This window comes from Paramisgurnus dabryanus, chromosome 4, assembly GCF_030506205.2.
Source record: "Paramisgurnus dabryanus chromosome 4, PD_genome_1.1, whole genome shotgun sequence".
Classification (NCBI taxonomy): Eukaryota; Metazoa; Chordata; class Actinopteri; order Cypriniformes; family Cobitidae; genus Paramisgurnus; species Paramisgurnus dabryanus.
Genome location: NC_133340.1, coordinates 29,972,474 through 29,991,162, shown reverse-complemented (window position 1 = coordinate 29,991,162; position 18,689 = coordinate 29,972,474). Strand labels below are relative to the sequence as shown.

At 37.5% G+C, this 18,689-nt stretch overlaps 3 protein-coding genes across 3 annotated transcripts; 2 read left to right on the top strand and 1 right to left on the bottom strand.

Moving 5' to 3' along the window:
- Positions 1 to 99: 99 nt before the first annotated feature.
- Positions 100 to 5,764, top strand: mrpl16 (mitochondrial ribosomal protein L16). Its single transcript, XM_065254056.1, has 5 exons — positions 100 to 298; positions 1,142 to 1,213; positions 1,467 to 1,615; positions 1,775 to 2,068; positions 5,188 to 5,764. The coding sequence occupies exons 1-5, from the start codon at positions 241 to 243 to the stop codon at positions 5,377 to 5,379; spliced, it is 765 nt and encodes a 254-aa protein (XP_065110128.1). The 5' UTR covers positions 100 to 240; the 3' UTR covers positions 5,380 to 5,764.
- A 375-nt stretch (positions 5,765 to 6,139) lies between these two features.
- On the top strand, positions 6,140 to 12,351 carry cenpq (centromere protein Q). The gene is made up of 9 exons (XM_065254055.1): positions 6,140 to 6,211; positions 7,268 to 7,365; positions 7,540 to 7,588; positions 8,189 to 8,282; positions 8,383 to 8,451; positions 9,909 to 10,038; positions 10,117 to 10,236; positions 10,312 to 10,389; positions 12,202 to 12,351. The coding sequence occupies exons 2-9, from the start codon at positions 7,282 to 7,284 to the stop codon at positions 12,349 to 12,351; spliced, it is 774 nt and encodes a 257-aa protein (XP_065110127.1). The 5' UTR covers positions 6,140 to 6,211; positions 7,268 to 7,281.
- A 641-nt stretch (positions 12,352 to 12,992) lies between these two features.
- LOC135735618 (C3a anaphylatoxin chemotactic receptor) lies at positions 12,993 to 15,799 on the bottom strand. The gene is made up of 2 exons (XM_065254052.2): positions 15,671 to 15,799; positions 12,993 to 14,069 (listed from the first exon to the last, which is right to left on the bottom strand). Exon 2 carries the CDS (start codon positions 14,043 to 14,045, stop codon positions 12,993 to 12,995), a length of 1,053 nt encoding a protein of 350 aa, XP_065110124.1. The 5' UTR covers positions 14,046 to 14,069; positions 15,671 to 15,799.
- Positions 15,800 to 18,689: the final 2,890 nt, after the last annotated feature.

Sequence of the window (18,689 nt, the reverse complement as noted above, 5' to 3'; positions counted from 1 at the left end):
AACTACATTTCAAAGATGAAAAGATAACGTTAATGTTGTTAATTTTTATTCTATCAACAGACGGAAGTGATGTCATGTTTCGGTTTCAGCCGGCGGGATTTGAGCGACGCACCCTAGGTTTGATCAAATATGGCAGCGACCTTGTGCACTGCATGAGATTCTGATGTGAAATATGAATGACTAGATATTAACATTGATGCAGTAAAACGGTGTGTTTCTTATTAAACTTTAGGAGTAGTCATGCTATCGATAGTAAAGCGCTTGTTTCTGGGGGTAGCACGGACATCAAACCGTACAGGTAAAGTTTAGTTAAAGGAATTAATTTCATAACACGTACTGTAGTTTTATTTGGAGGTGTGTTATTGTAAAACCATGATCAAACGATGTCCATTTGACACTGAAGTCATACCATGGTTTTGCACGTTACCATAATTACATTGATAATACCATAGGGAAATACATTGAAGTGTAAATATGATAGTCGTCATAACATAATTAATAATGTGGTTTTGTAATCAATACTATGTTAACGGGGTATCATCATCTACTGATACCTGATTAATGTATTATCAAACCACTACAGTAATGTAAACACTGGTGATCTTCAGATTTAAAGAAGACATATCATAAAAATCTGACGTTTTCCATGTTAAAGTGCTAAAATTGAGATCCCAGTGCTTTTATCAACCTAGAAAATGTGATGAAGATCAACCCAGTAACTTAGTTTTGGTAAACAATTCTCTGCAAGAAAAATGCCTCATTGAACTTTGGCTCCCCTTGTGATGTCAGAAAGGGATCTTATTATGATAATACCATCCCTTAATGTGCACTATCCAACCACAGCACTGCCATTCAGTGCAGATATCAGCTCATTTGCATTTTAAAGGACACCCCCCCAAACAGCACATTTTTGCTCACACCTACAAAGTGGCAATTTTAACATGATATAATAAATGATCTATATTTTATATTGATACTTCTGGGGACACCAAAGATTTATTTGACATCTTAAAAAAAGTCTTATGAAATGTATAGTTTCTCTTTAGGATAATGTGTGTCATAACTAGTAAAATTTGCTTATTTATTTTATTCATAACATTTATGTTCAGATTGACTAAAATCAGTTTCTTTTATTCCACAGATGTTGTGCAGAGTAACTTGAAGGTTCTTTCAGCTGGTTTGAGAACTTATGAAATCCCCCCAGACTTCAGTGGTAAATATTCTTCTTACACATCAATATTTAACCTGTGAGCACATTTATTCAGGTCATCATGAACTATCATGCTGATGATAGTGTTGTTTATTATAGTTTATTACAGCATGGGTGCGAGTTTCCTTTCAGCACTTTCAGAAGTTAATGATGTCAGTGTGCTCATGATCTAATATGCTTTTAATGAATATGGTGACATTTTACATCCCATTTAGACTGTGATGTTCTTCTTGTTTGATGTTCTCCTTTTATGTAGATGTGGTTCTACCAGAAAGACCTAAACTTAAATTCCTTAACAAGGTCCCAAACTTTAAAAAAGCAAAGAAGGAGATGAAGAGGCTGCGTGACATCCAGGGACCTGCAAAAGCCGCCAACACGTTCACTAAAGGACAGTTTGGTATTGTGGTGAGTTTTCTGAATCTCTCTTATCTTCGCACGGTGTTTATTACATTCATTCCTGAAGTAACTTACAAATTAGAAAAGTAACATCATTAAAGTTTTTTTAAAGGTGTCATACGATATGTTGTTTTAAAAGCATGTTTTTACTTATGTCTTTGTTTTAAGGCTCTGGGTGGAGGATACCTGCACTGGGGTCACATGGAGATGATGAGATTGACCATTAACCGCCGCATGGACCCTCGCACAACATTCGCTCGCTGGCGCATCAATGCTCCGTACAAACCCATAACTCGTAAAGGTCTCGGTCAGCGTATGGGCGGAGGAAAAGGTGCCATCGATCACTACGTAACTCCAGTGAAATGTGGCCGATTGATAGTAGAGGTCGGAGGTCACATTGAGTTAGGGGAAGTTGAGGGGGTTCTTACAGAGGTTGCCAAAAAACTTCCCTTTCCAGCCAAGGTTTGTTCTGAGCCATCTTACATAACTGACTTCCCCTTCCTGAATTTTCAATAACATCTTTTCTTTAAAAAAGATGGAGCAATACCGCTCCGTAAATGAGGAAATGTAGCAGCATATGTTATTTAAAGAACATTTCAGTTCTTAGAAATTAAAACATACAAATGTAAAAACAAGCTTCTAGTATAACTTTATAAAACGGTTGGTTCCAGTTCTTGATTCTGATTGGTCAATAACTGTGGTTTATTTATAATAAAACACATCTATGACCGCTGTACTCATTGATTCTCTGATCAGCACCCTACGCAATGTAAACATATTTTTGCTTGAATATTTGTCGTGGTAACCGTTTAAAAAAATATAAGTACTTGAGGTTGTGGTGTAGGGGTGGGCGATATAGCTGTGTGAAAGTGGTTACCAGTATTGTGTTGCTCCATAACATGGATTTTGCAATACGGTTGACTTGATGCAGTAACATATTCATAAATTCTTTTTTTGCATTTATATACTTTATATACAATTTGGTACTCTGTACAACAGGGGTCTCCAACCTTTTTTCATTGGAGAGCTACTTTCTAAAAAATAAAAGTGGTCGAGAGCTACTTGTGTCACGTTATACCTAAATTAGTGAGTTAATAGACACCGGTCTTTTAACTCACTGTGATTTGAACTCTTTTTTTTTTTTAAGTTGCCAGCCAGTGCCAGCATTTTTTCCTACTTTTCACAAAATTGTAATTCCTTCCAGAAAATGATTTTCTTTAAACATAAACATAAGATAAATCAAATAAAAGAACAGATCCTTTTAAACAACAAAAACTTTCCTGTTGTCTTTATTTATACTTTTTATCACCTCTTATACGGGTAGGATTTGTCCAAAAATACCACATTTTGAATAAAAAAATAAATTATTAAAGATCAGATATAGAAAGATGATCCAAACATAGAGTATTTACTGATTTGGATTCATAATAGGGATGTGCATGTATGTCACACGTTTGGCTCTCTGGTATCTCTTGACATTTGATGTTTAAATATGAGATGATAACCCATTGAACTTGTGACGACGACTTTATTTTCATTTTATCAAAAATGAATCCGAAAATGACAGCATCCATTTTTACCATAGTAACTCGAGATGTGCGCGGATCGTCCGGTTGCTGCGGCGCGGGCTTCACAGCGTTGCGCGGATCGTCCGGTTACTGCGGCGCGGGCTTCACAGCGTTGCGCGGATCGTCCGGTTGCCGCGGCGCGGGCTTCACAGCGTTGCGCAGATCGTCCGGTTGCCGCGGCGCGGGCTTCACAGCGTTGCGCGGATCGTCCGGTTGCCGCACTGCGGGCTTCACAGCGTTACGCGGATCGTCCGGTTGCCGCGCCGCGGGCTTCACAGCGTTGCGCGGGTGCGCGATCTTATTTGTTTGTTTTTGAATCATACATGTTAAATTACTGATGTCATATGATACGCCGGTCTACACAGCTCAACGCAACGTCAAACACGTACCCAGTCTTTACCACCACAGGCGCTTGTAACACTAACCAGACATCCAAATGCGCCCTAACCACAGAAAATAAAAAATAAATAAATAAACCCACGAGCGAGCTACCTGCAATTAAGAGGCGAGCTACCAGTAGCTCGCGAGCGACGTGTTGGAGACCCCTGCTGTACAACTTCTAACACTAACAAGGTTCATACATTTACAAACCACTTCCATCCATCTCTTATGTGACCGTGTGAAGAGTGCACGATACAGAATAACCGAGTGCACATGAAACAATTGATGTGGTTAAACCTGGCCACAGCTGTATTTAGTTTCTTTTTCACGGGTGCCCTGTGTCAACCCCTGCAAAATGCCACCCTGAGCAGCTGCCCATGTTAGAAAATAATTCATATGATTGGAAATGTGTGTATAAATATGATGTAAAAGTGGACTACAGGGAAAATCCAATGTTCACTTTGTTTGAAGTAAATTTAAAGGCATTTTTGTAAAGGCATCACTTATATTCTGTATGTGTTGAATTATTTAAAAAAACATTTCATGAAAAAGTAGAGTTTTAAAGACACAAGGATTGACGAGTCTGCCCATCCACACAGTGGCACTTTTTTGAGGAAAAAAACACTCTCTATGTCCAATCCTTCACTTTTTCTAGTTATACAAGGTTAAAAATACATATTTTGCAAGTAATTTAACTAAGGTTATATACTGTTATATTGATAAACTGTCTGGAGAGTGGAAAATACCTTGATATGAATTTTAGCTCATATCCCTCACCCCTAGTGTGCTGCAGTGCTGAGGCTACATAGGCTTAGGGTGGCACTGCCCTCTTAGATTGACTGCTGGCACACTCAATCAGAAGAAAGACAAAATATTTTTGTGAAAAAGCAGAAGACATCACACATAAATTATAATAATCTCTTTAATAATAATCACTCAAACGCATCATTCAGAAATAAAAAATTAATTTTTCTTGAAAGTTTATCATTCACATGTGTTTCTAAACTTTTTTTTAAACCATTTGAGCACAAGAAGATGTTAAAGTGAGCTGTTTTTTTGTGCACACACATACTCAAATGAACACACACTTATAAGTGTGTGATTATTAGGGCTGGGTATCGATTCAGATGTTCCAGATCGATTCGATTTCGATTCACAAGCTATCAAATCGATTCCGATTCTCGATTAAATTTTCGATTCCGGTTCTCTGGTAGGTTTTTATACTCAATTCTCGATTCAACTCAATGAATATAGATTTAATACACATACTATATTAATAAAAAAGAACAGTGAACAGCAGTTTACAAGTGGGTAATTAATAAAAACAAATTAAAAGCCACAACACATCTTGCTTGCGAAATCTAAAATGCTTCCATTCCTCCGTTCAATGTTTGTGGAAATAAATGTGAAAAAAAAATCGATTCTGCTCTTTGAGAATCGATTTTTAATCGACCACGTTTTAAAAATCAATTAATCGAAAAATCGATTTTTTTGCCCAGCCCTAGTGATTATTGTGATTACTTTGTATTTTGTAACCCAGTCTTCATTTGACAGAATTATGGAAATGCATGCAGATTATATCAGATCAGATTCATTAGAGTTGTCCTACATAATTTGTGTTTTTTCCTGTAGGTGGTGAGCAGGGAAAGTCTGTCAGCGTTACAGCAGGAACAGATCGAGAAAGAAGTCAACAATCAGAACCCCTGGACCTTCCAGAGGATCGCCCAATCCAACATGTTAGGCATTCGTAAAGTCCTCAGCCCTTTTGACCTCCACAATCACGGACGCTACACTGGAAAGTTTTTTAACCCAGGAAGAGTTTAGTTTGTTTCTGAGATCCCATCACTAATCTAGTAATGTCAGCACATAGCTGATGATAAACTGAAGCCCTTCAGGACGGATGTGGTGAAACAAGTTGTTGTTTTTTTTAGAGGAAGAATTGCTGATGCTTGCTGATATTAATGTGGGTTATCAGATTTGCTCTGCTGAGGATGATTCACATTTAAGATGTTAAGACAGGAAAGATGCTCAAACTCAGTCCATTGATATGTTGTGTCTTGTCATTGATTATTAAACACAGTCATTCATATTTATTTACAGTAAACTAGCCAAATTTGTTTTTTTCCTGGATGTGCACAGTGTGCAGTGACATGGGCTATGTACTTGCATACTAAAGTTCTTCTGCAGTATACCTTGTCTGTGCCCTACACAGTATATGTGCTTTTTTATTGCATATGAACATTTATAACAACAAGAAAGTTATAGCAATGCATTGTACATAAATGCCATCAGTCTACACATGTAAATGTTTTACATAATCCAAACAAATAACATCAAAAAGGCGAGAGAAAATCAAAAAAGTCCAAGCTGGGAGACCAGATAAACCCCGCTCACCAGTTTATGCCGTTTTTTAGTTACAGGGAATAACCTTAAAAATCCTTGAAAACGCAGTAATTTGACGGGGTTATGCCTGCACATGGTTTATTAAAAATGTAAGATGACCACTAAATCTGAATTATGTGTCCTGTTTATTTTTTAAAAAGGACAACTGTGTAAGTTTTTTTGAAGTGTGCGTTACACTAGGCTGTGTTCAGTAAGTAATGTGCCGCGCATGCGCAGTTCACTTCCTGCTTTGAATGGCGAGGCGCGAAAACCGGTGAGTGTTTAAAACAAACATCGCTGTCTCTGTGTTTACATGATTTCACACACGTTTGTGCTTACAGTAGTTTTTAACCCGTACTCTATATTTAGTTGTTAGACACGTGTTTAGATCGCGCGGCGTCGCGTCTTTCTCGCGTTTTAAACATTTTTGTGGGGACTCCTCTGTGTCGTTTACATGCAGCTGGGTTTACATGCAACATGTGTTTTTGTTTTCTACCTCTCTTTTCTAACATAAAGTACTCTGATCATACCAAACTCAAAATACAGTCCTGTTAAGTTGACCATAATGGTAATAATACTGGGGTATTTTCACACAGTACCAGGGGAACAATACAATATTATCAATATGACTATATAAAAGATCGGTTATCATGTCTAGAAAGTAAAACATAGAAAACTGTAATACTGGGATAAATTACCATAGTAATTACCATCATTTAACCTTTGTAGCATGGTTAGTTTTTTACTATAGTTTCGATGTCATGTAAGTTTGGGGCAAAAAACTCTCAACATGACACCTATTTTTGTTAGTGTCACGTGTTGTATTACATCAGCGATCAAGTTTATAGTCTAGTCTGTTTATTTATACATTTCAGACTGAATAAATCAGGTCATATGATGTGTATTAATTGTGTCATAATACAGAAGTATCGTTAATAACCGTGGTGTAACCGGCCCACGGTTATCGGTATAGGGGCGATTTCCCGACAGGGAAGACTTAAATGCATTCTTAACATCAGTGCCATTGTTTTGAACACCAGTAATGTTTTTTGTAAGGTTTGTTTGTTAAAACGACTGTATTGTCCTAAAATAACTAAGGCGTAGTCCTGGATTATTCTAAACCCAGTCCGGGAAATGATTCAGCTCCAATTAAAATGTACAAACATCTAAGTCTTTATAATTCACAGGCCAAAAAACAAAACAAAAAAAAAACAACGGAGAAAAATAAAACGATACTAAAAACTAATCGTAATAATATTGTTATTGTGATTTGTGTACTGTGTAGCTGTCAGATAATGTGACAGAGCCCTAACTTGTATGTAAACCACAGTTTTGAAGGTGATCATGAAGGCATCTCGAGGGTCCAGCAGGGCTTCAACACAACAACCCAGAGGAACCACACAGAAAAAGACTAATACAAGATCTAAAGTATGTTTATTTTATTGATTATTCATGTCATATCATTCCTGATGTTATTAAATAAATATAGCAGTATGATTCATGTGGATGTATGAATTTAGAAATAAAACCAAATATCAAAATGAATTTTAAGTATCAAACATCTATCAGAATGATTAAAGATTTGATGTTTGTGTGTTGTAGAAGGGTAAAGCCAGCACTGCAGACCCTGAACATTCAGACAGAAACAGAAGTAAGTTGTGTAACTGGGATCTGTCTGTACTTGAGACTCATTGTGTAAGTAAAGATGATTTTCAAACTCATCGTGGTGATGATAACAAAGTTCTTGTCAAGGTTTGTCAAATTAGACATGGATTAGTTAGTTTAACTGAAAATATGATCTTTTACTCATCCTTATGTTATTCTGTGACAGGCACGCCTAAACATAAGTTGAGCTTAAACACGTCTGTTTACATTACACTAAGTGGACGTGACTATGAACACTTAAGCATTAAACAGGGCAAAAACACACAGGTTTATAAAAGCAGCAAAATGCCTGAGTCACGTTTGACACCAAACAGCATTAAGTCCAATTCACACTGGTCCAACACCAACAACAGACCTCAACATTATAAAGTCTGATGTACTTTAATCCAACTTCTGCCAACAGGGGTTTCTGATCAGTGTGAATCTGCATTTAGTTCTTGTGTGTTTTGTTGTTATTCTGACTATCATTTTTCAGTCTTTTTGAGTCTGAATTACTGTAAGTTCTTATGTAAGATTTCAGCAGATTGTAATGATGTTACTGTTTCAATGTTTACTTCACCCTCCTTATTTCCTGATGAAACTTCAGCCGTGGCAAGAAATGAAAAAAGTCATCAATCGTGGAAGCGTCTGAGCAAATCTTCTTTACGGGCACTTGAGAACATGTTGAATTTGTCTGTTCTGTGAGTAATGCTGCCTTATGCAACCATTATATTTGCAATGCCATGGTTCCTCAACATCTTTATAGTCGCATTTGAGTTTGTCTTCATGTCTTTGTTTCAGATCTGTTCTGACGCTGAAAAGCAAAGATAAAGATGAATCACAGAAACATCTCAACCTTCTTAAAAATCAGTAAGATACTTACAAGAAATGCTGCTCTTAGTGTTACTATAGACATAAAAAAACATTTCATTTAAATTGTGTGATTGCAAGGTCAGAAAAGGTCTAGAATATATATACATACAAATCTTTCATAAAAGTTACCCGTTCTTGTCTTTGGACAACTTTGATTAACTTTTTTGATCCAATTCAAATGTTGACTAGTATATACCCAGGTGAAAAAGAAGTACACTTCCAAAGTGTACTTAAAATGCTCTGTTTTTGCACACTTTGTACTTAAAGGGGCCAGTGTCCCCAGAGTACATATGTGAAGTTTGAGCTTAAAATTCCCACAGATCATTTATTATAAGATGTGAAAATTGGCACTTTGTAGGTGTGAGCAAAAATGTACTGTTTTTGGGTGTGTCATTTAAAATGCAAATGAGCTGATGAAATGCAAACACTGATCACCATAATGGTGGTTTGTTGAAAGTGAATCTCAACTGTCCTGTCAACTATTTTCAGAGAATGGTTAACCAAAACTAAGTTACTGGGTTGATCTTTATCACATGTTCTAGGTTGACAGAAGCACCGGAGACCCAATTACAGCACATTAACATAGAGAAAGTCTGATTTCATCATATGACCCCTTTAACTTCACAAGACCTGAATGACACAAATGTGGACAATCACACTGCTTCATGTTCAAAGAAAAATATTTGGTTATTATATTTATTGGTTCATCCTTACCCCAAAATAGCTGAAAGAAATCTGAAAATAAAAGACAAACCAAAGCTCAGGTCTAAGGAGGTTAATATACTAAAAATTCTTCTAAGTGCACTTATCTGTGCTATTTTGAGTCACCAAAAATGTGCTAAAATGTATTTCGGTACCATTTGTAGTAAAGCTGAACACATCTTTGTATGAAAAGTGGATTAAAGTTTAATAGAAGTGTTAACTAATACTGAGATATTATGTTAAAAGTGCATTTTAGTTCATATTCATGATGTCTCAAAATAGCACAGATACGTATACTTAGATAATCTTAAGAAGTACTAAAGAAGAATTTTTAGTATATTAAGTACAAAATAATGCATGAAAACAGAGCACTTTAAGTTCATTATGAATATGTACTACTATTTCACATGGGTAGTTTTAGGCAATTGGGGAAAATTGTATTGGCTTATACCTTTCGCAATGGAAATTTTACAGTCTTCTTTCACAAAGTCTTGTTTGCACACAAACAGGTTCAAATCTTATTTTTGATTACCTATTGGACACAATTATACATATATTAAGTGTAATTGTGTAATCAATATGGTGCAGGAGTTGATTTGATACCTGATATAAAAATAGAAATGTGTCGTCATGCACACTTTGAGAAGTCGTTTGTACAGTTATTATGAAATTAATTTGCCAAAGGGCATAGAAATCCTTCTCTCTCTGTCTTTTGAGATGAATAAAACATTTAAGCTTTTGTGTGTTTTTAGGTTTCTGGCTCAGTGTGCACAGCTGTCTGTTCCCCCTAGGAAATATGGAGACATAATTCAAGTTTCCCGTCAGTTTTCAACTGAGAGCAGAAAGTCTGAGCAAGGCAAGAAGACACTTGAGACTCTACAGGTGATGACACACAGTGAGCGAGTCATTGTCATCATTTGTTTATAAAATAAACCCTTTATAATCTTTGTGTATGTTTAGGAGAACTTGAGCTCGATTGTTGGCACTCTTGAGGAGATGGAAGTAAAGATGGACAGTTTAGAGAAGAAATGCCGGGCAATGAGAAGTAAACTAGAGGAGGAAGAGGAAAACGCACAGGAGGTTTGAGTTTTGCTCGCAATATAACATTATACGATGCCAATGAATAGCGAGTGATGGTATTGAGATCTCTTTCAGTTTCTTCAGCTGTCTAAAGAAACGGTCCTGCGTCTTCCTGTTTTACCGCCTCGCCCAGCCAATGAGCTCTCACTACAGGTACAACATCACCTCCAGTCCTATGATATGAGGCACATTTCTACTCGTGTAGTCGTGTAAATCTCACAATGCCTGTTTCAAACACGTCTGAATTGTAATTCATCCCAAAATCTAAATAAATAGCATCTAGTCCTTAAACTTGTCTTACACCGATTACGCGTCATAAATTTATAATGTGTGTGGGGTCATGTTTTCTTTTATCTGGGAAAGCCCATAAAAAAACCTGGCACAGGTAGTTTTGCTTATTACCCCGATTTGGCATTGAATATAAACACGCTATCCGGCTTTCCGGCAGTTTTGTTCATGTGCGCATGTCTCAGCATTTGAAAGATAAACGCGTCACACGTGGAAGCACAAAGTAACACATAAAGTCTCCGCTCGACTCAAGCAGTTAGCAGAGAAACTGTGAAAATTAAAGCTCATGTTACATTTACAGGTTCTGCAGACTTGAGAAGAGATACACCAGTCGCCTATAGCTTAAGACAGATTTCTGTCATTCAAAAGACTATAGGCAGAGACCTAATCCAATGTAAACGCATTTTTCTGTTTTGCTGGTTTATTGATTTGCATGGACATGCATGATTTTTTTTTATAGTTATTCACTTATTCTGTGCATGTAAACGCAAAATTTCTAGATATACATATATGGTCATGTTCTCAGGCAGAAGCGGTTGGTGGTTAATAGACAGCGGTGGTAAGTTTCTGCAAAGGTCACACATAACAGGAGGTTTTCACACCTTTGCCAGTTTCTCATGTTGAGTCTGAGAAACTAGTTTTTACCTTTTTAACAGGCTTGTGCACAATTTAGAATTTTAGAATTGGCGTTCATTCAATTCATGAATTGGAATTTGAATTGAATTGACTCCGCCCAACAGGAAGTTGAATTTTAATTGGAATTGGAATGACAGGAAGTGGAATTAAATTCATGGCAATTCAAAGAAATTCCAAAGTCAAAGAATCTCACAGAAAGAATCTCACATACATTCAGTGTTAGGAAAGTTACTTTGGAAAATCGTTTGGTAACCATTTTAAATACTTGGTTAAAGTAAAGCATTCTGGGAAATGAAGTCATGTTCCATCGTGTTCCACAAAAAAAAATCAAACTTAATAATTTTTTTAGTTTTTTGCTGGGGAAAACATTTCCTTTTAATGTAATCTGTACAAGTAGTTCAAACTAATATAATTTATAGAATATCTGACAGATAATACTGAAAGCTTCATTTTTAACACTTCACTTACTGTATAATATGTATATGAATTTCTATTGAATTTCTATTGAATTTCAATTCTGCTTCCTTTAATTCAAATTTGGATTGTAATTCCAGATCCTGTTTTTGACTTCAATTCAATTCAAATTCAAGAATTGAATTGGAATTTAGGAGTCATTCTCAATTCAATTCTGAATTGTGCACAAGCCTGCTTTTTAAGGAACAATAACAAAGCTGTATAGACAGTCTTGGTGCAAAGCTTTCAGGAAACACTGTTTCGACATTAAACATTGCTACATTTGGAAGTGTTGTGAAAGTCATCCGCAATATTTTTTTTGTTAATCGGATCATATTCAAAACGAGGATCTGAGAAAACAAATATAAGGGAAAAATTAATAAAGCAACTTGGTAGTTGGCCTTTAATATTTTAATGAATTGCAACATATCATGGTTTACATGGTTTCAATCTCAGTTGAAGCTTTTATAATAAAAATAATTTTTATTCTTTATTGTAAATATTTAAGTTATTATATCATCACTAAGGAAGAATACTTGTCTAAGTCATCATCACCTACTCTTCTAACGTGTGTGATTGGTTCTTTAGGAGCACATGATGAAGATGGTACCCAATCCCTGTGCGGTGGTCCGAGCTCTTCAGACAGATCCAGTAGTCGAGGATGTGAAGGCGTTCCTGACGCTTGCACACAAACAGGTGGATGCAGTACAGACAGATAAAGACACAGCCCTGGACTGATAATCCTGACACTTAAACATCACAGCTAGATCACAAATGATTCAATTCACCAACTTTACACTTTGTTCTGTGATAACAGCAGTTGTTAAACAAATAAAATGCTTATAGGTTTTAAAATGACTAATTGTGCAATGTTACAATGGTGACATTCTTGTCCGGTGAGTTAAGACAGGTCATGATTAATTTGCATCAGTTGTGCGGTTCACATTCTTGCTTTAATATGTGATCTGCTCTTTAAAAAAATTGAAAAGTGTTTCCCCAATAATCTGATGTACTTTTAAAGGCCATGTTTCTACTTGTACAGATATCAAAAGAACATTCCTTTAGATTTATTAATAGTGAATCTGAAAGTCAGAACAAAGTGTTCTCTTCTTCACGCTGCTTGATTCTTGAACGCTTTGTCTTTGGGATGCAAAGGCTACATGATGGTAAAAACATATTGATTGCTTTATACAAACTGAAAATGAAGGTAGAGCGTCAATTGGATGTAATGTGAAACACATATATTGCACCATTTGCTCAATACCAAAATCATTTTTCTAGTTCCTGAACACCAAGCAGAAGGTTCAGGTGTGATGTGACCTCCACTGTTCTGGAGCCAGTAGCTGATCATTTGTATAGTGACCCATCATAAACTCATACTAAAACTGAGAGTCTTTTCTTTGTGAGGATTTTCTTCGTATAGACTCAGAAAATTCGTCGTTGAAGACTCGTTCGAACGTAGACAGGAGCGAGGCGCGCACGGTGCGGCCTAGTCCACGGGCCGCAAACACGTACAGGATGGGGTTGAGCGCGCTCTTTATGTAAACAAAAAACAGCGCCACGTACGCGCCTCCGATCGCCCCCGATCTTAGCGTTGATCCATCTGGAGAAATAGCCCTCAGGAAGCGACAGGTAAAGTACGGCACCCAGCAGGTGAGGAAGAGGATCATGGTGAGGAGGAGCACTCGGTAGAGTCGGGTTAGCCGCTGGGACGTGTAAGTCGGTCCGGATGAGGAGATAGGAGAAGATACGGGAGATGTGGGCACGGCAATCTCTGTCTTCTTTGCGCAAAATAGCACCGCCATGTTGCAGGACAGGAAGATCACCAGAGGTAGCAAGAAGCCCGCCATGGTCTCCACCACAATTAAGGCTTGCCCAAAATCTTTATCGGTTTCTATACAGTTGGTGTGATTCTGTACGACAACGAGCTTAGCTGCTGTTATGTATGGAGCAGCCAGAGCTGCGGCCAACAACCAGATGACAGCGCAAGCCAGCCGTACGACCCATCGTGGCCGTCTCAGTCGAGCCCACACCGGTCTGAGGAGACACAAGCATCGCTCCACCGCTACGGCGCACAGCAAGAACGCGCTGGCGTACAGTCCGAGACAGCGCAGGTAGATGATCAGTTTACATACGGGTTCTCCCAACGTCCAGTTGAAGTGGTGCGCCAGGTAGGGCAGCATCATTGGCGTGCGTAGCAAGAGAACCAGGTCGGCAACCGCCAGATTTACTACGTAGGTCCGAAAGCTGCTGGCACCCTGCGTTTCGCCTGTTCCCCTTCTGATCCGGGCCCGAATCCCCAAAGCCCAGACCACCAGTCCGTTTAGCAAAACACCCACCACGAAGATCAGAACGGTTATGATCATCTGCAGAATGCGCATGGTCTCGCCGGGGTACATAGAGGACTTGGTGTCATTAAAAGATGAGTTCATCACGCCTTTGATCGCACCGGTTCTCTGTGGAGATGAGAAGAGAATTTGCTTTATATGAACTCGTGTCATAAGATCCCTGCGAGCAATTTTGTGTTTAACAGACATCTAAGGACACGTCTAGGCTAAACTAGAAAAAATTTGGGGTGTTGGTGAAAATAATAGACGTCGAACCATAGCCTAGAAATAAAATGAAAGCAAACACCTTGTAATCGCTGTTTACTTTGTAATATTAGAAATCTTTTAGTTTGGCTAGATGTTGGTTACTCATAACCAGACTATATTGGGTGTATAGTTAACATGACTGCATTTGCTTTCTGGGATGATGTTTCAGTCTGACATCTGTATTATATTTAAACGCAGTCCGTCCATCAGCTCTTGCCATGTTCACTGGCAGGCCACATCTTGCGAGACATTTCCGAATAAAGTGAGGAAGTGGTGTACTGTTTCCTCTTTGTTTTCAGCAGTATTTTGAAACAAGCTTCTGTGATATAAAACATCACCATGTCATTACTGAAAACTCTTTTATTCTTTTTAACAGAGCTTAAACTGTTTGATTAAAATCACATTCATTTTCTTTTAATTGCTATTTTAAATTCGCAGCATCTTTGTTTTTTGTGATTTTAATGTCTCTTAATTTTTACAAATTGTTTTCTCCTTTCTATGTAAAACACTTTGAATTACTCCATGTGTATGAAATGTGCTTAAAAATAAACTTGCCCTGCATATTTAAAATATAAAAAGTCCTTTGGATTTGATGCACACATGTAAGCATACACATATGAGCAATAGTGCAAAAATAACAGTATACAATGCAATACATATGCATTTGTATGAATTAAGGCAATGGTGTGCATGTTTAAACAAATTATTCTGTACCTAACTAAATTATTAGACACACGCTAATTTCAGCATCACTAGTAATTTTGCTCATACTCATTTAACCAAACTTAACCATAAGTTGGTTTCCCGGAAAAGGTTATGATGAATACAGGATTAGGCTTAGTTATATTAGGACATTTAAGTTGTTTTAACAAACATAACTGGTGTGCATCTTGGTACAAACATTGACACTGATATATGTTAAGATACATCAGTGCATATTGTTTTAGTTAAGACAACTTAAACATGCATTTTATTGTGGGACTAAATTTAAACTCTGTCTGGCAAACTGACCCTGTTTAGCAAGTCACACACGTTTGTTTTGTAATACGAACGATATTGCTTATTTTTAGTCCTGCATATTGACAGAAAGCATGGACTGTAAGAATCCATTCAGGTCATCTTAGTAATAGGCAGGTAAACTGTCAGGTAAATCATTTATAAATATCTAGTTTCACTGACACACCATGCTGCATGTGTAGATATTATATGATGTGGTGTGTATCCCTCTGAATGGGATTTGATAAGGAATGCAAATCTCCCGAGGCTGCATGTTCAACGGCAGCCGTCCTTCCCTTCATAACCTGTTTACACACATCCATAGTGCATGTCTGGTATGTGAACACACCTTCAACACCGCTCTTCTACAGAAAACTTTCACTTCATAACAACACATGTTCTAGCTTTAGTTCTGTATGAAGCCGTTGATCTGATAGATTTAAGGGTTAAGAAGAAGCCGATCTTACCTTCTGATGAAGTTTGATCTGTGTGTGGAGAGATGGGAGAGGTTTGACAGGAGGCTGATGTTGATCACGATGAGAAGTGCTGTGTGTATGTGTGTGTGTGTACTTATCAGTGACATCAGCAAGGGTGTGTTTTTACCCTCTCTTTGTGTGTGTGTGTGTGTGTGTGTGTGTGTTGGTCTGTGGATTGCAACATAACTAACAGAACGAATCATCTTTATTATCTGTCATAATAAAACTAAATGTGGTGCTTAGATGTGACACTGATTTACTGATCATTGCTTATGATAATATAATATCTGACTATCATTTTCATAGTTTTCTATTTTTATAGTTTAAACATGTTTGCTGGGCAAAGTGTTCATTACAGATTTAATATCTAATTTTGTTTTCTGATTTGGCATGATGTCTTTAACAGGCGTGTTGATATTAATGCGATATAATTTGGCGTTGAAATGGTAATATAAGTGAGACTGAACTGGTAGAGACTTGTCCGCCTTAATCCTGTGTGTGTTTTTCCTATGTAACTCTTGAAACATGTCAGATATTGTTCACACTGATACCATCAAACACTGCGGCTTCTCGTTCTCACTTTTTGTAAGATTCTCACGTTTTAGACTCTCACATACATTTTAAACAACAATTTTAAAAAGACTTTCAGTGTTTGTGCATATGATGAAAGATTTGAAATGATCTCTACCTAAATGAGATAATTAATGTCTGACGATATCTAAAATTATACAATTTTAAGCACTTAAGAAAATAAGAAATTATGCTTACACATTTAGTGCTTCAAATATTAAGGTTAAGTACATTGAACTGAGAGTTTGTGTAAACCTCTGCAATTGTAAATAGTTTTTTTATTGTACAGATTTTTATAGCCTAACAAATGCAGAGAAAAGTAAATGATAATAATAGTATTTTTTCTAATATAAATGTGATTTATCTGTTATTGGAAACAGCTTGTTCAGGACATGAAAAAACAAACAGCAGTTTCTATGATCTCTCAAAGTTTGAAGTCAACGTGATGCCCAGCCGATGCGCGACCAATGACCACCGGCTGAACCAGTTTAATCCGCTTACCCGCTTCCTATCCCTACCGTGTCTATATATTATAAATATAAATATTAATTTCTCCCTAGGGTTTTTTGTCCTTCTAGGATTTTTTCCCATTGGGTTTTCTCCTAGGGGGTTTTTTAGTCCCAGGGAGAGTCAGACAACTTTGGCTTAACTTAGCACTTTACTGTATACGTTAAATTATTAATACGCTTGCTTACACGGTTTATTCTTAGCCGCTATATTCTACTTCTTATACTATGTATTGATTTTCAGTGTTCTCCTCTACATCTACTCATGTAAAGCTGCTTTGCAACAATTAACAATTGTGAAAAACGCTATATAAATAAAATTGAATTGAATTGAAGTGGGATGTAAACTCATCAGCTCAATGATATTTCTGAATAAGATCATTGCTCATTTCAAGGCTTTGCCAATAGGTGGCGTGATGTATTTAATAATGATGCACTTCACATGTACACTTCAAACAAAAACTATTTGGCTGAACATGATTCAATCATGGACAGTGGTTCCACGTGTTTTATTAAAAAGAAAAGAACATGTAAGCTGTATTTATAGTGCATTATAACAGTAAAGATATTACACTTGAGTTTAGTGTTCTGTTTTAATGTGTAACTTCACTGTTTTTTTTTTGTATTAATACACAGTGGCACATAAAAAACGGATTTTATGTGATAGACTAACAAAAAGTGGCATATCATTGTGAAGTGGATGGAAAACAATAAATGGTATCCACAAATTTTTACTGTACAAAGAACTGAAAAGTCTGGTGTGCATTTGTATTCAGCCCCCCCCCACACACTTTGCAGAACCACATTTTACTGCAATTATAGCTGCATACAAATGCACACCATACTTTTTTTAGTTCTTGGTTAAAAATAGTGGGGTGTGTCTCTTCCAGCTTTGCACAATGGCCCAATCCCATTTCTCTGTCTTACCCTGATCCCTACCCCTTAGTTTTGCACGTTCACGTGAGAGTAAAGCCCGATTTATAGTCCTGCGCAAGCTCTACGCCGTAGGTTATCCGTAGCCTGTGCGTAGCTCTGCTTAGCCTGACGTGTACCGTGCAATTTTTGTTAACAGCGCGATAGTTCTGTGCGGACCACAAGCGCTGTGATTGGTCCACCAGAACCCCTCCCGTCGGGTAAAAAAACTGCCTCATAGACGCGAACAGCGATGCAAAAGTATAAATGAAAACCAACGCGGAACCTACGCCGTCGCAGCTAAGCCGTAGGACCTATGCACAACTATAACGAGCCCTTAAGGCCCAATCAGGATAGCCCCTAAGGGCTTGTTATGGTTGTGCGTAGATCCTACGGCTTAGTTGCGACAGTGTAGGTTCCACGTCGGTTTTCATTTATACTTTTGCGTCTTGGTCCGCGTCAATGTGCAAACTCACGTGCAAGTCTGCTGGTAGGCAGTAACTACGCGTGTAACCACAGTAGCAGCGCTACCGTCAATGAAGACGAACCTTGGCAAGTTAACCATACGCCGTCGCAGCTACGCCATAGGACCTACCCCCAATATAATGAGTCCTTAAGGGGTAAGACAGAGAAATGGGATTGGGCCTAAAACCACATTCTCATAGCACTTTGGTCCCAGAAAATTTTTGTAAAATTGTCAGAGAGGCTTTTGTGTGAATAAATGTTGTGGGATCGCTCCAGTAAAGAGGATCTAGAGTAGTAACATTCACAGAAAGCATTCTGTGTGAACAAGAGGCAGAAACAATGCCGTAAGAAGTGTGTCATAGTGAGGATGTGTGTGTTGTTGCAACCAGAAGTTATGGTTCAGCTCTTTGACACAGGGATTAAAACGCAGATCATCAATCACAACGAGAAATGTCAGCAAACTGGACTGCAGCGGAGATCACTCACCAAAATGACAGAATAGCACATCCCAAGCTCATATAAGTTTAATAAAAAAAAATGCATGTGCGTCATCGCAA

What these genes read in the sequence shown, in the direction of transcription:
- mrpl16 (XM_065254056.1), top strand. Translation starts at nt 241, where the DNA reads ATGCTATCGATAGTAAAGCGCTTGTTTCTGGGGGTAGCACGGACATCA. An exon ending in AAGGACAGTTTGGTATTGTG is followed by an intron (nt 1,616 to 1,774) that starts GTGAGTTTTCTG and finishes CTTTGTTTTAAG; the next exon opens with GCTCTGGGTGGAGGATACCT. An exon ending in AACTTCCCTTTCCAGCCAAG is followed by an intron (nt 2,069 to 5,187) that starts GTTTGTTCTGAG and finishes TTTTTCCTGTAG; the next exon opens with GTGGTGAGCAGGGAAAGTCT.
- LOC135735618 (XM_065254052.2), bottom strand. Translation starts at nt 14,045, where the DNA reads ATGAACTCATCTTTTAATGACACCAAGTCCTCTATGTACCCCGGCGAG.
- cenpq (XM_065254055.1), top strand. Translation starts at nt 7,282, where the DNA reads ATGAAGGCATCTCGAGGGTCCAGCAGGGCTTCAACACAACAACCCAGA. An exon ending in ATGTTGAATTTGTCTGTTCT is followed by an intron (nt 8,283 to 8,382) that starts GTGAGTAATGCT and finishes TCTTTGTTTCAG; the next exon opens with ATCTGTTCTGACGCTGAAAA. An exon ending in CCAATGAGCTCTCACTACAG is followed by an intron (nt 10,390 to 12,201) that starts GTACAACATCAC and finishes TTGGTTCTTTAG; the next exon opens with GAGCACATGATGAAGATGGT.